Here is a 22212-nt window from a genome sequence, read left to right on the forward strand (position 1 = left end):
ACCAAAATAGATATGCTAATTACTACTACTCCTATATAACTTCTAAGGTAAAATCCTATAATAATACTATCACAGAGTTAAAGCTAGAATTAGAACTTAACAACCTGTATTTTGGGAAGTGGATGTTCCTCTAGTTTGTGAGGTGCCTTCAAGAATTAATTTCTGACGCTTCAGCTCCCTTAAGTTCACATCCTTGCTCTTCCTGTTCCCTTAGGTGCCATGATCTTAATGAGTTTTAGCTCAGTGATCATGGCAAATCACACCAAACTTAGAGGTTTGCTTGTCCTCAAGCAAAAGAAAGGAGAGGAATAGAAGGAGAGGCAGTTTCAAAAAAAAGATAAGATGAGTTGAAAAAGATATGAGAAGAAATTAAAAAGATTTGAAAAAGAATTGGATTGGAAAAAGATTTGTGTTATGAATTAAGATACATTTGATATTTTTGAAAAAGGAATTTTAGAAATTAGGATTTTTAGAAAACTAATTTGATTTGAGGGATGATAATTTGAAACATGTTTATGCAAGAAATCATGAATTGAAACATAAAAAAATTAGAAAATTTGTAAAGAGAAACGAATTTTACCTCCTCCCCACCATCCTGGCGTTAAACGCCCAAACGCTGCATGTTTTGGGCGTTTAACGCCCAAATGCTGCTTCTCCTGGGCGTTCAACGCCCAGCTGATGCTTCTTTCTGGCGTTGAACGCCAGGAAGTCCTTTGTCATTGGGCGTTTTTCTGAACGCCCAGGATGCTAACAATCTGGCGTTAAACGCCCAGAAGGTGCTTCTTTCTGGCGTTCAACGCCCAGAAGATGCTCCTTTCTGGCGTTTAACACCCAGATGGCTACCCTTACTGGCGTTGAACGCCCAGTGGGTGCTTCTTTTGGGCGTTCAACGCCCAAAATGTTTCTTACTGGCTTTTTCACGCCAGTGAGCTTCCAAATTTTCCTGAAACTCTGTGAATTCAATCAGTTGCTATTTTTACCCTTAGAAGATACTTGGACACATACCTGTAAAAAAGAAGGAAATTTATTTAATTAGTAAATAAACTTTGTAAATGGCTGGGTTGCCTCCCAGCAAGCGCTTCTTTATTGTCTTTAGCTGGACTACCACTGAGCTCTAATCAAGTCTCAGTTTCGAGCATTCTTGCTCGAAGTTACTTTTAAGATAATGTTTAATTCTCTGTCCATTAACAATGAACTTTTTGTTAGAGTCATTATCCTGAAGCTCTACGTATCCATATGGTGATACACTTGTAATTACATATGGACCTCTCCACCGGGATTTTAATTTCCCAGGGAATAATTTGAGCCTAGAATTAAATAGCAGAACTTTCTGCCCCGGCTCAAAGACTCTGGATGACAATTTCTTATCATGCCATCTTTTTGCTTTCTCTTTGTATATCTTTGCATTCTCGAAAGCATTGAGTCTAAATTCCTCTAGCTCATTTAGCTGAAGCAATCGTTTTTCTCCAGCTAACTTGGCATCAAGGTTCAGGAATCTGGTTGCCCAGTAAGCTTTATGTTCCGGTTCCACTGGCAAGTGACATGCCTTTCCATACACAAGCTGGTATGGAGAGGTCCCTATAGGGGTCTTGAATGCTGTTCTGTATGCCCACAGAGCATCATCCAAGCTTCTTGCCCAATCCCTTCTACGGTTAATTACAGTCCGTTCCAGGATTCTTTTGAGTTCTCTATTTGAGACTTCGGCTTGCCCATTAGTCTGTGGGTGATATGGAGTAGCTACCCTGTGGCTAACTCCATAACGAACCAAAGCAGAGTAAAGCTGTTTATTGCAGAAATGAGTGCCCCCATCACTGATTAATACTCTAGGGGTACCAAATCTGCTGAAGATGTGTTTTTGGAGGAATTTTAACACTGTTTTAGTGTCATTAGTGGGTGTTGCAATAGCCTCCACCCATTTGGATACATAATCTACTGCCACCAGAATATAAGTGTTTGAGTATGATGGTGGGAAAGGTCCCATGAAGTCAATGCCCCGTACATCAAACAACTCAATCTCCAAGATCCCTTGTTGGGGCATGGCATAACTGTGAGGTAGATTGCCAGATCTTTGGCAACTGTCACAATTAAGCACAAACACTCGGGAATCTTTATAGAGAGTAGGCCAGTAGAAGCCACTTTGGAGGACTCTTGTGACTGTTCGCTCACTTCCAAAATGTCCTCCATACTGGGATCCATGGTAATGCCAAAGGATCTTCTGCGCTTCTTCTTTAGGCACACATCTACGGATTACTCCGTCTGCACATCTCTTAAAGAGATACGGCTCATCCCAAAGATAATACTTTGCATCCGTGATCAGCTTCTTTAATTGCTGCCTACTGTATTCTTTGGGTATGAATCTCACTGCCTTGTAGTTTGCAATGTCTGCAAACCATGGCACTTTCTGGATGGCAAAAAGTTGCTCATCTGGAAAGTTTTCAGAGATTTCAGTAAGAGGGAGGGACGCCCCTTCTACTGGTTCTATTCAGGACAGGTGGTCTGCTACCTAATTCTCTGTCCCCTTTCTGTCTCTTATTTCTATATCAAACTCTTGCAGAAGCAATACCCATCTTATAAGTCTGGGTTTTGAATCCTGCTTTGTGAGTAGATATTTAAGAGCAGCATGATCAGTGTACACAATCACTTTTGATCCTACTAAATAGGATCTGAATTTGTCAATGGCGTAGACCACTGTAAGTAGCTCTTTTTCTGTGGTTGTGTAGTTCTTCTGTGCGTCATTTAGAACACGGCTGGCATAGTAAATGACGTGCATGAGCTTGTCATGCCTTTGTCCCAACACTGCGCCAATGGCATGGTCACTGGCATCACACATTAGTTCAAATGGTAATGTCCAGTTTGGTGTAGAGATGATTGGTGCTGAGACCAATTTAGCTTTCAGAGTCTCAAATGCCTGCAGACACTCTTTATCAAAGATAAATGGTGTGTCAGCAGCTAGCAGGTTGCTCAGAGGTTTGGCGATTTTTGAAAAATCCTTTATAAACCTCCTATAGAATCCTGCATGCCCCAGAAAGCTTCTGATTGCCTTAACATTGGCAGGTGGTGGTAATTTTTCAATTACTTCAACTTTAGCTTGATCCACCTCTATTCCCTTGTTTGAAATTTTATGCCCAAGGACAATCCCTTCAGTCACCATAAAGTGACATTTTTCCCAGTTTAAAACTAGGTTAGTCTCTTGGCATCTTTTCAGAACAAGTGCTAAATGGTTAAGGCAGGAGCTGAATGAGTCTCCAAATACTGAAAAGTCATCCATGAAGACTTCCAGAAACTTCTCTACCATATCAGAGAAGATAGAGAGCATGCACCTTTGAAAGGTTGCAGGTGCATTGCACAAGCCAAATGGCATCCTTCTGTATGCAAACACTCCAGATGGGCATGTGAATGCCGTTTTCTCTTGATCCTGGGCATCTACTGCAATTTGATTATAACCTGAATATCCATCCAGGAAGCAGTAGTATTCATGACCTGCTAGTCTCTCTAACATCTGGTCTATGAATGGTAAAGGAAAATGATCCTTTCTGGTGGCTATATTGAGCCTTCTATAATCAATACACATACGCCACCCTGTAACTGTTCTTGTAGGAACCACTTCATTTTTTTCACTATGAACCACTGTCATGCCTCCCTTCTTAGGGACGACTTGGACAGGGCTTACCCAAGGGCTGTCAGAAATAGGATAAATAATCCCAGCCTCTAGTAATTTAGTGACCTCCTTCTGCACCACCTCCTTCATGGCTGGATTCAGCCGCCTTTGTGGTTGAACCACTGGCTTGGCGTCACCCTACAGTAAGATCTTGTGCATGCATCTGGCTGGACTAATGCCCTTGAGATCACTGATGGACCACCCAAGAGCTGTCTTGTGTGTCCTTAGCACTTGAATTAGTGCTTCCTCTTCCTGTGGCTCTAAGGTAGAGCTTATGATTACAGGAAAGGTATCACCTTCTCCCAGAAATGCATATTTCAGGGATGGTAGTAATGGTTTGAGCTCGGGTTTAGGAGCTTTCTCCTCCTCCTGAGGGATTTTCAGAGGTTCTATTATTCTCTCTGATTCCTCCAGATCAGGCTGAACATCTTTAAAGATGTCCTCTAGCTCTGATTCGAGACTCTCAGCCATATTGACCTCTCTTACCAGAGAGTCAATAATATCAACACTCATACAGTCATTTGGGGTGTCTGGATGTTGCATGGCTTTGACAACATTCAACTTGAACTCCTTCTCATTGACTCTCAAGGTTACTTCCCCTTTTTGGACATCAATGAGGGTTCGGCCAGTTGCTAGGAAAGGTCTTCCTAGAATGAGAGTTGCACTCTTGTGCTCCTCCATTTCCAGCACCACAAAGTCAGTAGGAAAGGCGAATGGCCCAACCTTGACAATCATGTCTTCAATCACGCCTGATGGGTATTTAATGGAGCCATCAGCAAGTTGAAGACATATCCTGGTTGGTTTGATTTCTTCAGTTAAACCAAGCTTTCTGATAGTAGATGCAGGTATTAGGTTGATACTTGCCCCAAGATCACATAAAGCTTGCTTGGTACAAGTACCCTCTAATGTGCATGGTATCATAAAGCTCCCAGGATCTTTAAGCTTCTCAGGTAAGCTTTTCAGAATGACTGCACTGCATTCTTCAGTGAGGTAAACTTTTTCAGTTTTCCTCCAATCCTTCTTATGACTTAAGATCTCTTTCATGAACTTAGCATAAGAGGGTATTTGCTCAAGTGCTTCTGCAAACGGAATCTTTATTTCAAGAGTCCTGAGATAGTCTGCAAAGCGGGCAAATTGCTTATCCTGTTCCGCTTGGCAGAGTTTTTGAGGATAAGGCATTTTGGCTTTATATTCCTCAACCTTAGTTGCTGCAGGTTTATTACTTACAGAAGTGGGTTGGGAAGCCTTTTTAGAAGGGTTGCTATCAGCACTTGTATGTGACTGATCCCCCACTGGCATTTGAATGCCAGGGGTGGAAGCTGGAGTGGTGTTAGACGCCACCTCCTTATTTGTTACTGGCGTCTGAACGCCAGAACTATGCTCCCTTTGGGCGTTCAACGCCGGATTCATGCTTGTTTCTGGCGTTGAACGCCAGGAATGAGCATGGGCTGGGCGTTCAGCGCCAGCATTATTCCTCTCGGGGCTCTGATTGTCCTCAGAGGGATTTTGAGTAGCCATTTATTCATTTCTTGGCTTCCTGCTATTTTGAAGTGAAGTGTTTAATGTTTTCCCACTTCTTAATTGAACTGCTTGGCATTCTTCTGCTATTTATTTTGACAGTTGCTTTTCTGTTTGCTTTAACTGTACTTCCATATTCCTGTTGGCCATTCTTGTTTCCTGTAGTATTTCTTTGAATTTGGCTAGCTGCTGAGTTAGAAAGTCTAATTGCTGATTGAATTTATTAGCCTGATCTACAGGACTGAGCTCAGCAGTTACTGTTTTAGCTTCTTCTTTCATAGAAGATTCACTGCTTAGGTACAGATGCTGATTTCTGGCAACTGTATCAATAAGCTCTTGAGCTTCTTCAATTGTTTTTCTCATATGTATAGATCCACCAGCTGAGTGGTCTAGAGAAATCTGAGCTTTTTCTGTAAGCCCATAGTAGAAGATGTCTAATTGCACCCACTCTGAAAACATTTCAGAGGGGCATTTTCTTAGCATCTCTCTGTATCTCTCCCAGGCATCATAAAGGGATTCATTATCTCCTTGTTTGAAGCCTTGGATGCTTAGCCTTAGCTGTGTCATCCGTTTTGGAGGGAAATAGTGATTCAGGAATTTTTCTGACAGCTGTTTCCATGTCTTTATGCTGTTCTTAGGTTGGTTATTTAACCACCTCTTAGCTTGATCTTTTACAGCAAATGGAAACAGTAATAATCTGTAGACATCCTGATCTACTTCCTTATCATGTACTGTGTCAGCAATTTGCAAAAATTGTGCCAGAAACTCTGTAGGTTCTTCCTGTGGAAGACCGGAATACTGGCAGTTTTGCTGCACCATGATAATGAGCTGAGGATTCAACTCAAAGTTACTAACTCCAATGGAGTGTATACAGATACTACTCCCATATGAAGTAGTAGTGGGGTTAGCATATGACCCCAGAGTCCTCCTGGACTGTTCATTTCCACTTAGTTCCATGATAGAATAAGGGAGATGATATGTATGTTGATATTATTTATTTTATAGTAATGGAATAAATAAAAACGGAATATATGAAAAAAATTTGAAAATATTCTGTGAAAATTTTTCGAAAAATTTTGAAATTGAAATCTGAATTTTATATAAAAATTTCGAAAATGTAGTTTTAAAATTAGTTAGAAAAGATATTTTTTTTTTGAATTTTGAATTTTATGATGAAAGAGAAAAACACATAAAAGACACAAGACTTAAAATTTTTAGATCTAATACTCCTTATTTTCGAAAATTTTTGAGGGAAAACACCAAGGAACACCAAACTTAAAAATTTTAAGATCAAAACACAAGAAAGACTCAAGAACACCTTGAAGATTCACAAGAACACCAAGAACAAAAGAAAGAACACCAAACTTAAAATTTTTAGAAATCTTTAATAAAATTTTCGAAAATTATGAAAAGATTAACAAGAAAACACCAAACTTAAAGTTTGGTACAAGATTAAATCAAGAAAAATTATTTTTGAAAAAGGATTTTAAAAAGAAGGTGCCCAATTGCCAAGAACATAAGCCAACGCTATAACCAACTAAGTTAAAAATATAACGTATTTTAAAGATGTATTATTTTTATGGATAAAATAAATTTTTTTTCTTTTTTTTTGAAAACTAATGTTTTGAAAAAGCACAAGAAAAACAAGAAAAGACACAGAACAAGAAAAATTAAAGATCAAACAAGAAAAATAAACAAGAACAACTTGAAGATCAAGGAAGAACAAATAACACAAGTTCGAAAATTTTAAAGAAAAATATCAAAGATGCAATTGACACCAAACTTAGAACAAGACACTAGACTCACAAAAAATTGACAATTAATTAAGAAAAATAATATTTTTGAAAAGAAATTTTTGAAAAGAAACTATCCTATCAGAATTTAATGACTTTATAACAATAAAAATAAATTATTCCTAATCTAAGAAATAAAATAAACCTTTAGTTGTTCAAACTCGAATAATCCCCGGCAACGGCGCCAAAAACTTGGTGCACGAATTTGCAATCCGTACAACTAACCAGCAAGTGCACTGGGTCGTCCAAGTAATACCTTACGTGAGTAAGGGTCGGTCCCACGGAGATTATTGGTTTGAAGCAAGCTATGTTTATTTTATTATTCTTAGTCAGGATATTAATTAAAATTATCAGTTGGAATTATTAGATTGGAAAAATAAAAGAGAATAAAATCGTTACTTGTTGTGCAGTGATGAGAAATATGTTGGAGTTTTGGGGATGCTTTTGTCCTCTGAATTTCTGCAATGTAATATTCAACTCAATTGTTTGTAAAGCACGTCTACGGCAAGCTGTATGTAGGGTGTCGCCATTGTCAGTGGCTACCTCCCATCCTCTCAGTGAAAACGGTCCAGGTGCTCTGTCACAGCACGGCTAATCAGCTGTTGGTTCTCGATCATGTTGGAATAGGATCCATTGATCCTTTTGCGTTTGTCATCACACCCAGCAATCGCGAGTTTGAAGCGCGTCACAGCCATTCAATCCTTGAATCCTACTCGGAATACCACAGACAAGGTTTAGACCTTCCGGATTCTCAAGAGTGGCCGCCATCAATTCTAGCTTATACCGCGGAGATTCTGATTAAGGAATCTAAGAGAGGCTCATTCAGTCTGATGTAGAACGGAGGTTTTTGTTAGGCACACGTTCATGGATTGAGGGAGGTGATGAGTGTCACGGATCATCACCTCCTTCATAATTAAGCGCGAATAAACATCTTAGATCGGACCATACACACGTTTGAGTGAAATAGAAACAATTGCATTAATTCATCGAGACGCTGCAGAGCTCCTCACCCCCAACAATGGAGTTTAGAGACTCATGCCGTCAAAAAGTATGTAATTCAGATCTGAAAATGTCATGAGATACAAGATAAGTCTCTAAAAGTTGTTTAAATAGTAAACTAGTAACCTAGGTTTACAGAATATGAATAAACTAAGATAATTGGTGCAGAAATCCACTTCTGGGGCCCACTTGGTGTGTGCTGGGGTTGAGACTAAAGTTATCCACGAGCTGAGGCTTTTCTTGGAGTTGAACTCCAAGTTATAACGTGTTTTGGGCTTTCAACTCCGGATCATGACGTGTTTCTGGCGTTTAACTCCAGACAGCAGCATGTACTTGGCGTTCAACGCCAAGTTACGTCATCTATCTTTGCGAAAAGTATGGACTATTATATGTTGCTGGAAAGCCCTGGATGTCTACTTTCCAACGCCGTTGAGAGCGCGTCAATTGGACTCCTGTAGCTCCAGAAAATCTATTTCGAGTGCAGGGAGGTCAGGATCCAACAACATCAGCAGTCCTTTTTCAGCCTAACTCAGATTTTTGCTCAGCTCCCTCAATTTCAGCCAGAAAATACCTAAAATCACAGAAAAAATACACAAACTCATAGTGAAGTCTAGAAATATGATTTTTGCCTAAAAACTAATAAAATTCTATTAAAAACTAATTAAAACATACTAAAATCTACATGAAATTACCCCCAAAAAGCGTATAAAATATCCGCTCATCAATTATCATCCTAAAGAAAACATAAAATAACAATGGAAAATAGAAATTCAACATAGATAAGTAAAAATTAGGTTGCCTCCCAACAAGCGCTTCTTTAATTGCAATAGCTTGACAGTGAGCTCTCATGGAGCCTCACAGATATTCAGAGCATGAAGATGGCCTCTCAACACCAAACTTAAAGTTTGAATGTGGGGGCTCTATTTGACTCTATATTGAGAGAAGCTTTTCATGATTCTTCTCCATGTGTACAGAAGGAGATCCTTGAGCCTTAAACACAAGGTAGTCCTCATTCACTTGAAGGACTAACTCTCCTCTGTCAACATCAATCACAGCTGTTGCTGTGGCTAGAAAAGGTCTCCAAAGGATGATAGATTCATCCTTATTCTTCCCAGTGTCTAGGATTATAAAGTCAGCAGGAATGTAAAGGCCCTCAACCTTCACTAAAACATCCTCTACAAGTCCATAAGCCTATTTCATGGATTTGTCTGCCATCTCTAGTGAGATTCTTACAGCTTGTACCTCAAAGATTCCCAGTTTCTTTATTACAGAGAGTGGCATGAGGTTTATGCCTGACCCCAGGTCACACAGAGCCTTCTCAAAGGTCATGGTGCCTATGGTACATGGTATTAAGAATTTTTCGGGACCAGTTTCTTCTGAGGTAATGTCTGCCTAATCAAGTCATTCAGTTCATTGGTGAGCAAGGGGGGTTCATCCTCCCAAGTCTCATTACCAAATAACTTGGCATTCAGCTTCATGATTGCTCCAAGGTACTTAGCAACTTGCTCTTCAGTAATATCTTCATCCTCTTCAGAGGAAGAATACTCATCAGAGCTCATGAATGGCAGAAGTAAGTTCAATGGAATCTCTATGGTCTTTGTATGAGTCTCAGATTTCCTTGGTTCCTCAAAGGGGAATTTTTTTCGTTCAGAGGGCGTCCCATGAGGTTTTTCTCACTGGGAATTACGTCCTCCTCACTCTCTCCAAGTTCGGCCATGTTGGTCATGGTTATGGCCTTGCACTCTCTCTTGGAATTTTGCCGAGGTGAATTACGACTTGCATCTGAAAAATCAACAACAGCATATGGTATAAGAACCGATGGTTCTCAGTATGGTAACAGTGCCCAAAATATAAGATGTAAGGTCCTAGAATGCCAAAGGCAATCCTAGAACTTCACATTGATACAGATATTCAAGCTTAAAAAAAATAAATACTTAACTCGTAAACAATAAACATGGGCATCTAAACTTAGAGGATTTCTAACTAAAACTAGTCACCACTGTCCCACAGCCTTCACCAACCTACCCTCCGTGTGATCCCATCGCCACCATCTACCTAACCTCCTCAGCATCAGACAATCACAAATAATGCAAGCAAGTAAAACACAAGTAGTATACATATATAGCAAGTAGACATGTGATTCATTTAAGCATAACTGAAGATAAGCAAAGCAAACAAGCATATAGAAGATGCATATGATGAATGCCTATCCTATTGGCTCGTGATATCACTTGTCGGTCTGTAAATGCCAACCCGACACATCCTTCCGGATGTAGCCTTTTCTGCCATGCCAGAGATATAGTACCCTGCACACTCATGTAGCAGCGAATCTGCTACGCCAGAGATATAGTGCCCTACAGACTCATGTAGTAGGGAGTCTACTATGCCAGGGATATAGGTCCCGCACACTTCATGCAGCAGAGAAGGAAACAACCACAACTACTCATGCAGTAAAAAAATCTATCACGCCAGGAATATAGGTCCCGCACACTCTCAACAACAACTACTCATGCAGTAGAAAAATCTACCACACCAGAGATATAGGCTCCGCACACTCCCATATAATCCGATAATTTCCTCATTCATTTCCAAGCCCTCAACTCATCATAACCATCACGAGTTTCTAACTTCTCAAAAATCTCTTCAACCATATACTTCACAACTCAACACTTACCACTCAAACTAGAAATTACACAAACCTTCCAAACCTAGATCACCGGCTCTAAACTCATAACTAAAATACCCATTTTTATTCCTTTATTATTTCTTCATTGATTCAAGATCCTAAAACTGGCAAAAAGGTTTTAAACAAGTGTTACGAAAGTTTGCAAGCTTGTTGGGAAGGTAAAATGGTTAAGAACAATATTTTTATTGAAAAACAGGGTAGTGTGCGTACGCATAGGGGTGTGGATACACACAGAGAGTAAAAATTTCCATTCTGCGTACATGCCAGATACGTGCGAACGCTTTCAGTAGAATGCACCTTCCAGCGTGTGCGCGTGCACAGGACTATGCGTACGCATAGCTTGCAAAATTCGTAAGGTGAGTATGCGCACCAGAGTGTGCTAGCACCCCCAACAGTAGGCATCTCCCTGTGTGTGCGTGCGCACGAGAGTGTGCATACGCACGGTTTCAAAATTTCACAGGGTGTGCGTCTGCACAAGTCAAAGCGTAGCCACTATTCAGAGCACATGCATAGCAATGTGTGTGCACACACAAACCAGAAATCACAAATTCTGCAACATCACAGAATTCATATTTCTGGCATCAACTTTTGATGATCATATCTTTCTCTACAAAATTTCAATTTCTACAAATCTATTCCATTTTAAAGCTCATTGAATTATCTTTAATTTGATATAAAATTCAATCAATTTCAAAAACTATAGCTCAAGATATGATCCACCAAAGTTGGCCTAAAATTCATTTTTACCAAAAACATTAAAAACTCAAATCCACCAAATTTCATAACCAAACCAAACCAAAACATACCCAAAACCAACACAAAGCCTCATACCAACATTTCTCAACCATCTCCCATCATTCATTATTAAACCATTTAACCCTCACTAACTTAGAATTTTATCAACCTCCTCGCTTCCTCAACTAAATCAAAATCAAAGCTCACCATCACCACCAATTATTAACAACACCAACCACAATATTCCATACTCATTATCATCATTAACATTCATAATCCGACATAAAACACTACAAAATTTATATATATTTGTGGGTATTTTTTAGTGAGAGTTTTTAAAAACCTCCATACTATATTTTATCTGTGACATTTTGATAAACTCCCACAAGATAACTAATAATAAAACTCATTGTTACCACTTAAATTACCATATAATTAAAACTCTTTTCAAAATCCAAGAAAATACTTGAAGAGAAAGAAAACAGGATGAGAGCTCACTGAAACCCTAAGATTACGATAGCCATCTCCACCGTCATCTCCGCCGCCGCCGCCGCCTCCTCCGTCATTGCTGCCGTCGTCACTACTAAGGTTCATCTCCTTTATGTTGTTGCCAGAAATTAACTGAGATCAAGTCAAGACGCCTCCTTTATCAACGCGTTTCTAGATCTTGTCGAAATGCCCAAGCCTCTGAGAGCAAGAGAAAGCTCCTCTTTTGTCAACTCTCCTCCGCAAATGACTCTCGTGTTCTCCATCAGCATTCTCTCACTTCTGCATGCTCTTCTTCGTTCCACTCATTCTCAATTTTCTATTCTCTTTCTCTTTTTCCTTTTTATTCATTTCTTTGTTTTTCATTTTCAGATTCTGAATGCTTTGCTATGTGATATAACATTCAATGAGTTTTATTATCTCTTTAATTGATGAACATTGTTTCAAATTCGCAAGCACTCCAAGTGTTTGATGAATTGTTTATTCGCTTAATCGTTATATTAATTATTGGTCGGTGAACCAATACTGTGTCTTATTTGCTCACTGTAAATTAAATCTTATCATATCAAAGATTATACTCTCCTGATAGTAGTATTTTCCCTATTTTGTGTCCTGCTGCAAGTGGCAGCAACTATACTATATATTTGGCCACTATATATTTATGAGCAATGAATTTAGTAGTTCATTGTAATGAATTTTTTGTTTGATCTATTCAAGTTCAATTTCCTGAGTATATTGTGATCTTTTCAGGTTCTTGTAGTGTTATAGTATATATAGGAAGTTTTTTTGTTATTCTTGTTTATTGTTTTGATTTAGTAGATTGAATATTACAACCGAAGAACTTTTCTTTACAACATTGTTGGACAGGTAGCTGATCTTACTAGAAAGCATAGGTGGATCAGTGCTAACAATGAAGTCACATATTTTGGTTCATCTTTTGAGGTGAGTATTCTTGTTCACAATGTTATTATTGACACTAATTTCTCTACTTTAGAAGATTCCAAGGTCTCTAATTGTCGATGTTAAGTACTATTGTGTCATCTAAACAATCATTTCATTCCTTTCTTCCTGTTAGTTCAATTTTCAGTTTGCTAATGGGTGTAATTCTCAAATTTTTGCCAGAATTAGAATAAGTTATATAACGTCTGGAAGATTACCCCTAAGAGAGTCATCATTGCTTCTAAGAAATTCGTTCACTCCATTATCAGAGAAGACCTTATTAAGGGGTTTGTTAGGATATGTTTGTTGATCAGGTACTGTTATGTTGCATCCATTTTATTTTAACTCTGTCTCTACTATTATTTTCTGCTCAGATATAAAATGTCCTATCTTGGTTTCTTTCTTTAGGGAACAGGGAAAGATATCACGCAAGCCTGTTGAGTGTATTAATACATATTTTATTGTTTCAGTTTTGTATAGAGACTGTGAAGTCCAACTCAAAAATAGAAGAGAGTACTTATGTAACAGGGCCTTCTTCGCCCTCTCCACCTCTTCGCTGTTAGAGCAAGTGATTCCCACAACGGTAACCATGCGGGTCTACTCCACAAGTTTGGCCTCTCCGATGCAAAATGCGAAGCCACCGTTGTTGCCGGTAACGTGCCGGAGGCACCTCCGGTTCCCCCTAAACTGGCATCTCCGGTTGGAACTCCCGTCGTCCCTTCACTTGTGAGTCTCCGATTCAATTTTCGAATAGGAACCAAATATGTTGACTTTAGCCTTACGCATTCTTGCTGATGATTTAGAAAAACTTGTTGAGTTAAGCAATTGATTTTATTTGATTTTGTATCAGCCACTTAACAGATGTCCTTGACGCAACCGGAGGACGCTGGCACTGAGGGAAGCTTTTCAAAAGACGACAATATCGCCTGTGAATTTTGTGTATCCACTTTTCATTCATGAAGGTTGGTCTTGTTTTTAGTTGATTTATGCATTGTTCATGTGTAATGGAGGTAGTGTAATATGCTATGCTGGATTTGTTTTGATTCGTAGCAATTGAACTTGCAGGTGAGGAGGACACTCCAATTGGGGCTATGCCGGGATGCTACAAGCTTGGATGGAGGCATGGACTTGTGCAAGAGGTTGTTATTTGCTCTTGTTTCTGTATCTCCTACTAAAAGTGCTCTAGTAATCCTCCTTAGCAATACACTTGATTAATCCTACTTCCCGTCCTGAATCTGCCTATTACATTTCTTACTTTGTCTTTTTTGTGTAGTATTAAATATAATCAGTAAACACACAAAGTCGATCCTCCCATATAAGGCTCTTCTAATTTATATTTGCAAACCACATGGTTGATGATGACATTGTGCTTGCCATATCTTCAGGTTGCTAAGGCACGGGATGCTGGTGTTAATAGTGTGGTGCTTTTTTCCTAAAATTCCAGATGCTTTGAAGGTTCTATTCTGTTACTCACATACTGTAGATTTTTTGTAGTGTGATTTCAGCCCTGTATGATAGATTTTTTTCTTATAGTCTCCCACAGGAAATGAAGGATACAATAATAATGGTTTAGTGCCTCGGTCAATACGTTTGCTCAAGGATAAGTTTCCAGACATTATAAGTGAACATAATAATGAGGTTAATATTTTCTGGTGCTTGTGGAGAGTTAAGCCAATAATATCCTTATCAAATATTACCTTATCATTTTCAATTTTAGTTTTAATGCCAATAATATAAAATCCTAAGCTATGTGTTAGGCTTTTTTGTTTTTTGTGCTTATGTTCTAATAGAATTTATATTTGTATTAATTACTACAGGTGGTAATAATAAACTTAAAGTTGACAAGTTCTTCTCAACTCCTGGAATGGCACCTCATCTTGGAAAGGTATTTTGAATTTGTCATCTGAATGATTGGTTGGTTTTTTCTGAAATATGGAGCTTATGTGAACTATTATGCAGATAGCACAATATCTTAGAAAGCTTGTGCGAGTCTTGGTTCACTTTCACTTGGATTGTGATCCTCAACTGCAAATGGAGCCCCGCATATACCATTACCCACCTTCACTGTCTCCTTCAACACTATCAGCAGTATGCTTCCAATTTCATCATTATTCCCATTATGCAGCTCACATGATTATTATGTATGAGCCGAGTTTAATTTGGTGTGGTTTCAGGGAAGATGAGCTTCCAATAGTGGACTTGTTTGTGGCAACTGCAGATCCAGTTATTGAGCCACCAATCATCACAGCTAACACTGTTCTATCACTATTGGCGCTTGATTACCCTTCCAACAAGCTAGCTTGCTATGTTACCGATGATGGTTGCTCCCTTCTTACCTTCTATGCCCTTGTTGAGGGCGCAAAATTTGCAAAGCTTTGGGTACCCTTTTACAGGAAGTAAAATCTTCAACTTAGAGCACCGTTCAGTTCTTCTCTACTAGCAATTCTAACCTTATTAGTACTGAACAAGACTCACATGAGTTCAAAAAAGAACGCTAAAAAATGCAGGTATACTAATTCTACAATACAATACTATTAGATAAGAACATGTATATAGTGAATAAAAAAGTGATATGTCTCTTTGTGTGTATTTTAATTTGGAGGATATATATGACAACCTTAGCCGAAAAATTGACGATGTGACCACAAAGGCAATTCCATTCCCACTTGATGGAGAATATGCTTCTTTCTTGAACACTGACTGAAGAAATCATCCAAGCATAGTTAAGGTATATATAAACATGCTATATTATTAGTTAACATATTATCTAATTATGTTCATTGTTCATTGTTCATTTATCTAATTATGTTCATTGTTCAAGAGTTTGGACATAAATCTGTATTTTATCATATTATTTTTAATATTTTGTAGTTGTAATTAACGTGATTGAAAAATGATGGTAGTGTATTATATTTTGTTTTAAAGTATTTCTTTTATTTTAATTTTGTTCTACATTTTTAATGTCTTGTTTAAATATTTTTTTAATAATAAATTATTAGTAGTGTAATAATAGTGTAGATTAATTTTTTAAAATTATATTAACAAGTTTAAAACCTCCACAGAATAGCTGTTATTTTTAAAATGAAAAAGAGTCTTTTTGTGGAAGTTTTAAACCGTCACAAACATTGACCAAAAACTGCCACAAAAGACTAATATAAAACCCCCACTAAACACACACAAAATCTCCACTGAATAGATTGTGGAGGTTTTTAAACACCCCCACAAAAGACCTCGTGGCACCTCAAATTCTGGGAATTTTAAAAACCTCCACAAAACATTTGGTGGGGGTTATAAACCTCCACAAATAAGAGAAAAAACTACCACAAATAAACAAAAACCTTGTAGTGAACAGTCACTATCCCAGTCTATCAAGATCATCACAAACATAAAAAATTCATCAAATGTCATCAACACCAATAATTCTTCAACAATCACCATCACCCACAAAAATCAATAACCACTAGCAATTAACATCAATCCCTCATTATATTAGAATCCACCACAATCATACCTCAATATATACATTTTTCTCAATCTCCATCATCATGCATATACGACAAATATAGCTCAAACAGCCACATATCCAATTCAATCCTAACATATGGTTCACTAGCCTAAGTGTCCAGAAACATTACATAATATATAAAGGAAACCAAAACCATACCTTGGCCGATTCTCAATATGCGCAAACACCCAAAGCTTGATTCCAACAAGATCAACAAGCCTTAAGCACCAACATCACTTCCAAAACTCACTAACTATCAAGCTATATACATAACATACCAAGAATCAACACTATGGCTAACCAAAATATCAAATCACAAGAGTTTGAAGAGACTTACCTTACCCAAAGACATTAGGGAAAAACCCAACAATACTCTAATGTTAGATCACCCCTAAACAAACAAAATCACAAAATCCACTCAAAAACCAAACCCAAAAATGTAGAAATGTTAGGGTAGGAAATTGGAGTGTGAGTTTCAAATTTTTACCAGATTTTCTTAGATAGAAACGAAGAGCTCGACAAGGGCTTCGTGTGGTCATAAACGGCTCGTCAATCGAAGTTCCGTAACTCAAGTTATGGCTCCCGCAAGGTGATGATGAATAATGACAATGGGGTTTCACCCCCCACCATCACCTATCCAAGCTCTCTCTCTCTCTCTCTCTCTCTCTCTCTCTCCCCTTCAAAATGAGCTTAAAGCTCATTAAACACATATATGTATGTTGGACCTTGGGTCTAGTTTGGGTCCGGTCCAACCCGTTAGCACTTTTAGCCCATTTGGCCTACTTTGGGCCAAAACCTTTAAGATTCCACCCAGTTTTCGATTTTAAATTATTTTTATCGTTCCAAAACAATAAATCAATTTTCAAAAAACTTATTTTTCTCAAAACACGGTACCAGACAGTCTAGAGCCGGTACTACCGGTTTAAGCACCGATACACATTTTTACAAAAATCTTTCAGAAAAGATACATTTTTTAACTTAAAAAATTCACTGAAATCAAATTTCACCTTTATATTTTCAAATTAAAACTTCTAAATTTTTAAATCTACTTTAGGCACTTAAAAATTATTATTTTTCTAAAGCAGTTAAGCCAGTTCTTACACCATTTCTATCATAGTGAGAGTTGTATAAGAGCCATCCTCAAATTGTTCTTTAATCTTCTCCTGTAGTAACTGCACCTCCTGTTGATGCTGACTTATTTTATCAGCATCTTCTTCTAACTCCTTTGTTTCAAATTTACTGATTTAGTTTGAAATTTTTGTCCAAATTTACTGATGGATCTGTTTTGTAATTACTAGTTACTGATGGCTCTTAACTTTTTTGTTCAAATTTACTGATGCCTTTGTTTTATAATTGCTGGCTTTGCTGGGTGAAGGTTTAGTGTTTTGGAATGTTTTGTAATGTGCTAATGTTTGTAACTGCTGGCTTTGTTTGTAATTGCTGGGTGAAGGTTTAATGTTTTGTGATTATTGATTAATGTTTTGGTTTGTTTGTTGCGAAATGCTGTAGGCAGAATTTAGATATGGTCTTGTTGATGATTTTTTTATTTCTCACTATGCTGTGACTGTTTTTAATTTCATATATATTTTATTAATTTCAGTTATGGATAATAGTATTAATCAAGAAGCAATTGCTGATAACAATGCATCTGTGAATAATAACTTGCCTGTCAATCCTCCTATTTTGAATGATGCTACTAATCCTAATCCCCCGAGCATTAACGATAGTCAGTCACAAGGTTCTTCTAATTTATAGGCAAAAATAGATTTGGCTTGGAAGTATGTTGCTCTATAAATAGTGAATGGAAAACCATATTATCAATGTCTATTTTGTCTACAAGTTTTCAATGGAGGTGGAATTCACAAGATGAAGAAACATCTAGCACAGATTACTGGAGACGTGAAAAAATGTCCTAAAGTTCCATATGATGTGGAAAAACAGATAAAAAGTTTATTGAAAGAAATTCAGACCAACAAAAACAAAAGAAAAGTAAGCTTTAGTGAAGAAGGTGGTGATGAGATAGAGGATGAAATTGATGAAGCAATAGCTCAAGAAGAACAGCAGCGTACTTCGAGTCAGCAAGTGGTTGTAGGAGATCCAAAAAAGAAAGCCAAAGTCATTCCTCCTATGTTTGCACCAAGAACAACTCCAAGAGCTCAATCAAGTTTTAAAAAAGTATTTTGCAAAATAAATAGGTGATACATGAGGTTGATAAATGGTTTGCTCAATGGCTTTTGGATTGTAAAATTCCATTTAATGCTGTGATATTGCCATTTTTCCAAGATATGCTGGATTGTGTTGCTGGTATTGGACCTGGTTACAAGGGTCCCTCTTATGATAAGTTAAGGATTCACTTGTTGGCTGATCTTAAAAGAAAATGTCAAATGCTAGTTGATAGTTATAGGAGTGCATAGAGAAAAACTGGATGTACCCTCATGGCTGATGGTTGGATAGATCAAAGACAAAGAACGTTAATTAATTTCCTAGTTTATTGTTCTAAAGGTTTGTGCTTTGTGAAATCAATAGATGCTTCCAGTATCATAAAAAATGCTTCACACTTGTATATTTTGTTTTCTGAGGTGATTGAATGGATTCACTCTAATGATATTGTGCATGTTGTGACTGATAATGTGGCCAATTATATTGCTGCTGGAAGGCTTATCAATAAGAAATATGATAATATCATGTACTGCTCATTGCCTTAATCTTATTTTGAAAGATATAAGCAGCATGGCGCATATTTCTAACCTTGCAACACGTGCTTCAAAGATCACAGTATTTATGTACAATCATATGATTTTCTTATCTTGGCTTAGAAAAGGACCTAATTGGAGAGAAATTGTACGTCCTGGTGCAACCCGTTTTGCAACTGTGTTTATCATATTGAAGAGCATCTTTGAGCGTAAAGTGGATTTGTAAGCATTGGTTGTAGATTCATTTTTTACTGGTCATAAATTAGGAAGGAGTGCTACTGGTATAGCTGTGAGTGCTATTATTTTAGATAGCAAATTTTGGGATGGTTGCTTTACTGCATGTAAACTTGTGGGCTTTCTGATTAAATTGTTCAGGCTTGTTGATGCTAATGACAAACCATCTTTGGGATATGTTTATGAAGGAATGCTAAAGGCGGATGATGCAATTAAAGAGATGTTTAAGCAAAACAAAACTGCATATCAGCTATACATAGATATTATCAACTCAAGATGGGACAAGCATTTGAAGAAAGATCTTCATGCAGTAGCTTACTTCTTGAATCCTGCATTTTTTTAATGAAAATTATAAAGAAGCACCTGATGTTATGCGAAGTTTGCTTGATCTTGTTACCTTGTATTGCAAGTATAACAATTTGGATTCAATTGAGGCAATGAAAGAATTACATTTATATAGAGATCGGAAAGAAAGCTTTGATAGACCAGAAGCTATTCGAGCTGCATCTAAACTTAAGCTTGGTAAGAATATTTGAATATTTGTTTAATTAATAGTAACTTGTTTTATGCTTTTATGTTCTTAATTGATAACTTCTAACATATTATGGTTTTATATTTGGTAAATGAATGGTGGAGGTTATTCGGTAGTTTTGCTCTATGTTTACAAAAGATAGCTATTCGCATTCTTAGCCAAGCATCTACTTCTTCTGAGTGTGAGAGAAATTGGAGTCCTTTTTACCATATTCATACAAAAAGAGAAAATAGATTGGAGCATAATGGGCTGAATGACATTGTTTATGTTACTTATAATTTGCATCTTAAATCTAGGTAATATATGTTTCATGTAATATCGTATTATTTTATACGTAATCTTTATCATAACAAATTTGTAAATTATTAATTCTTCATATATTGTATTTAACTTTTTAGAAAGGAAAAAGAAAAAAGAAAGAAAAAGATACAATATGATCTAATTGATTATGAAAGCATCAATTTAGTTGACTTTTAGGTGACGGAAGAGGTTGTAGACAAAGAGCCTGATCTTTCTAGTAATGTGAATGACTTATTGCATGATGAAGGTTGTGGTAGGCTTAGAGAAAGGGGGTTGAATCTATGCCTTCCTTTTAATTGCTGTTGTTACCCTTTTGAAATACCTTTGCTATTTTGATTCTGTTTGATCTGAGAAGCGGAAATTTATGAGACAATTTATTTTTGTCTCATGAAAATCATAAAACAGAACACAGCAGAAAAGAGAAAAGCTAACACCAGCAAGTATCCTGGTTCGGTTGCCTTGTGCTATGCAACCTACATCCAGTCTCCTCCACAACTATGGAAGAATTTCACTATAGTTAACAATATTACATACACCAATAACACAGGATTGACCCAATCCTTTCACACTCAAGTTCAAACCTAACTTGACATTGGCTATGCTAATACCTAACTATACCTCTTAGTGCTCACCCAACTAAGAAAGGGATACCTTACAAGTACAAGATACAAGACATAGACATACCTAAAGAAATCAGAAAATAACTCTAGGCTTTTCTCTCAAGTGTATCTCTCAGCCTTTTTCCACTCATGGCTTTTTCTTAAGCTTTCTCACAATGCCTTTTCTCACAAGAAATTACAGAAAGATAAACTTAGAAAATTACATTACAATCAGTAAAACATGAAGGAGATTGACTTCATCAACAGCCTCTTAGCTATAAGAAAAACCAGCTTTGCAAACCACTGATTTAGTTCTTCAGTATTGGCCAAATGTTTCTTTAATAGAAAACATTATCCAAGTAGAGGAACTTCACAGGGAATACTTCACAGAACACAACTTTCAAACTCTGGTTTTCTCTCCTTACCTCTGAATGAACAGCAAGCTTCTTTTTATCTCCTTGCTTGTTCCTTGGTTCTTCTTCCAAGGTCAACACCTTGAGCCTTGAGCTTCACCAACCCACAAGCTCACTTTTTCTTCTCAAACATCAAAGTAGACCCTTTGCTTCTGACTTTTCCAACTTGACCGAAAGCCATGAAGGAGTAACCGAAATTGTTTTTCAATGGTCAACCAAATCTTAACCATAGAGATGCAACTTGGTCCCCAAGAATCTTTTGTGACCGTGGATTTGTAGCAGTGAAGAGCAGAGATCAACTTTTCTCTTGAATGCCATTTTCGGATAGAGCAGAGAGTTGGGAAGAAGGGATGAAGATCGGATGCATGCAAGACGAGATGGATTACCTTTCTTAAGCTTGATTTGGTTTGGAATTTCTATTTTAGCTTCTGTGCTTCAAGCTTCAACGCTCTCTCTCTTGCTTCTTTGGTTACAGCTTAGTGAAGAAGCTCTCTCTCTTTCTTACTTTTTCTGAAGTTGATTTGACTTGATTAGAGAGGAGAGGAACGTTGCTTTGGTAAAAGCAAGTGAGAGGGAATGAGGACTTCAATCTTGTATGAGAAGCTTGGATCAACTTGAATTGATGGACATGGGCTTGGATCGGATTACTTCTTTTTGCCTGTTTTGATTTTTCAGCCTTATTTCCTCATGGGCTTTGTTTATTTATTTACTCACCAGCCTTGCTATATTATTTTCATACTAATTTGGGCTACTGAACTAAGTTTTGGACTGCAACATATAATAAATAATTAGCAACATATAATTATTGACACTTAACACTAATTATTTATTTTGCCCAAAAATAATGTTTGTCATCACTAATTAATTTAGTTAATTTCTTAACTCAACAATCTCCCCCTTGATGACAAACATGATTTAAGCAATAATCAAAAGGAAGTGAATTTGAGTAAGGTTTAGAAACTCCCTTTGATATTTTTCATTTGCTTTTATGTTGCTCCCCATTTCCTTTTCAATATTAGCTCCCCCTGGATTTATGCTTTCCTCTTTGTCCCTGTTTCACATTGTACTTAAAGAAAGCACAATAAAGAGCTATGCACACTATATCTTGTATAAGGAATATCA

At 37.3% G+C, this 22212-nt stretch overlaps 1 protein-coding gene and 1 pseudogene across 1 annotated transcript; one reads left to right on the plus strand and one right to left on the minus strand.

The window, feature by feature from the left end:
- The window catches only part of LOC130934328 (probable serine/threonine-protein kinase PBL11), a 35346-nt pseudogene extending 23391 nt beyond the window's left edge, over nt 1–11955 (minus strand).
- Nucleotides 11956–17921: 5966 nt separating this feature from the next.
- LOC130934329 (uncharacterized) lies at nt 17922–19782 on the plus strand. The gene is made up of 7 exons (XM_057863908.1): nt 17922–18057; nt 18160–18404; nt 18515–18623; nt 18846–19005; nt 19136–19234; nt 19388–19556; nt 19657–19782. Exons 1-7 carry the CDS (start codon nt 17922–17924, stop codon nt 19780–19782), a joined length of 1044 nt encoding a protein of 347 aa, XP_057719891.1.
- The last annotated feature ends 2430 nt before the right edge of the window (nt 19783–22212 follow it).

Source organism: Arachis stenosperma, chromosome 6, assembly GCF_014773155.1.
Source record: "Arachis stenosperma cultivar V10309 chromosome 6, arast.V10309.gnm1.PFL2, whole genome shotgun sequence".
Lineage (NCBI taxonomy): Eukaryota > Viridiplantae > Streptophyta > Magnoliopsida > Fabales > Fabaceae > Arachis > Arachis stenosperma.

Bases quoted from the DNA above. Each gene is read 5' to 3' on its own strand.
- LOC130934329 (XM_057863908.1), top strand. From the start codon at position 17,922: ATGGATAATAGTATTAATCAAGAAGCAATTGCTGATAACAATGCATCT. The intron at 18,405-18,514 runs GTTGTAGGAGAT...CAAAATAAATAG, and splicing joins GTACTTCGAGTCAGCAAGTG to GTGATACATGAGGTTGATAA. The intron at 18,624-18,845 runs GTATTGGACCTG...TGAAATCAATAG, and splicing joins TATGCTGGATTGTGTTGCTG to ATGCTTCCAGTATCATAAAA.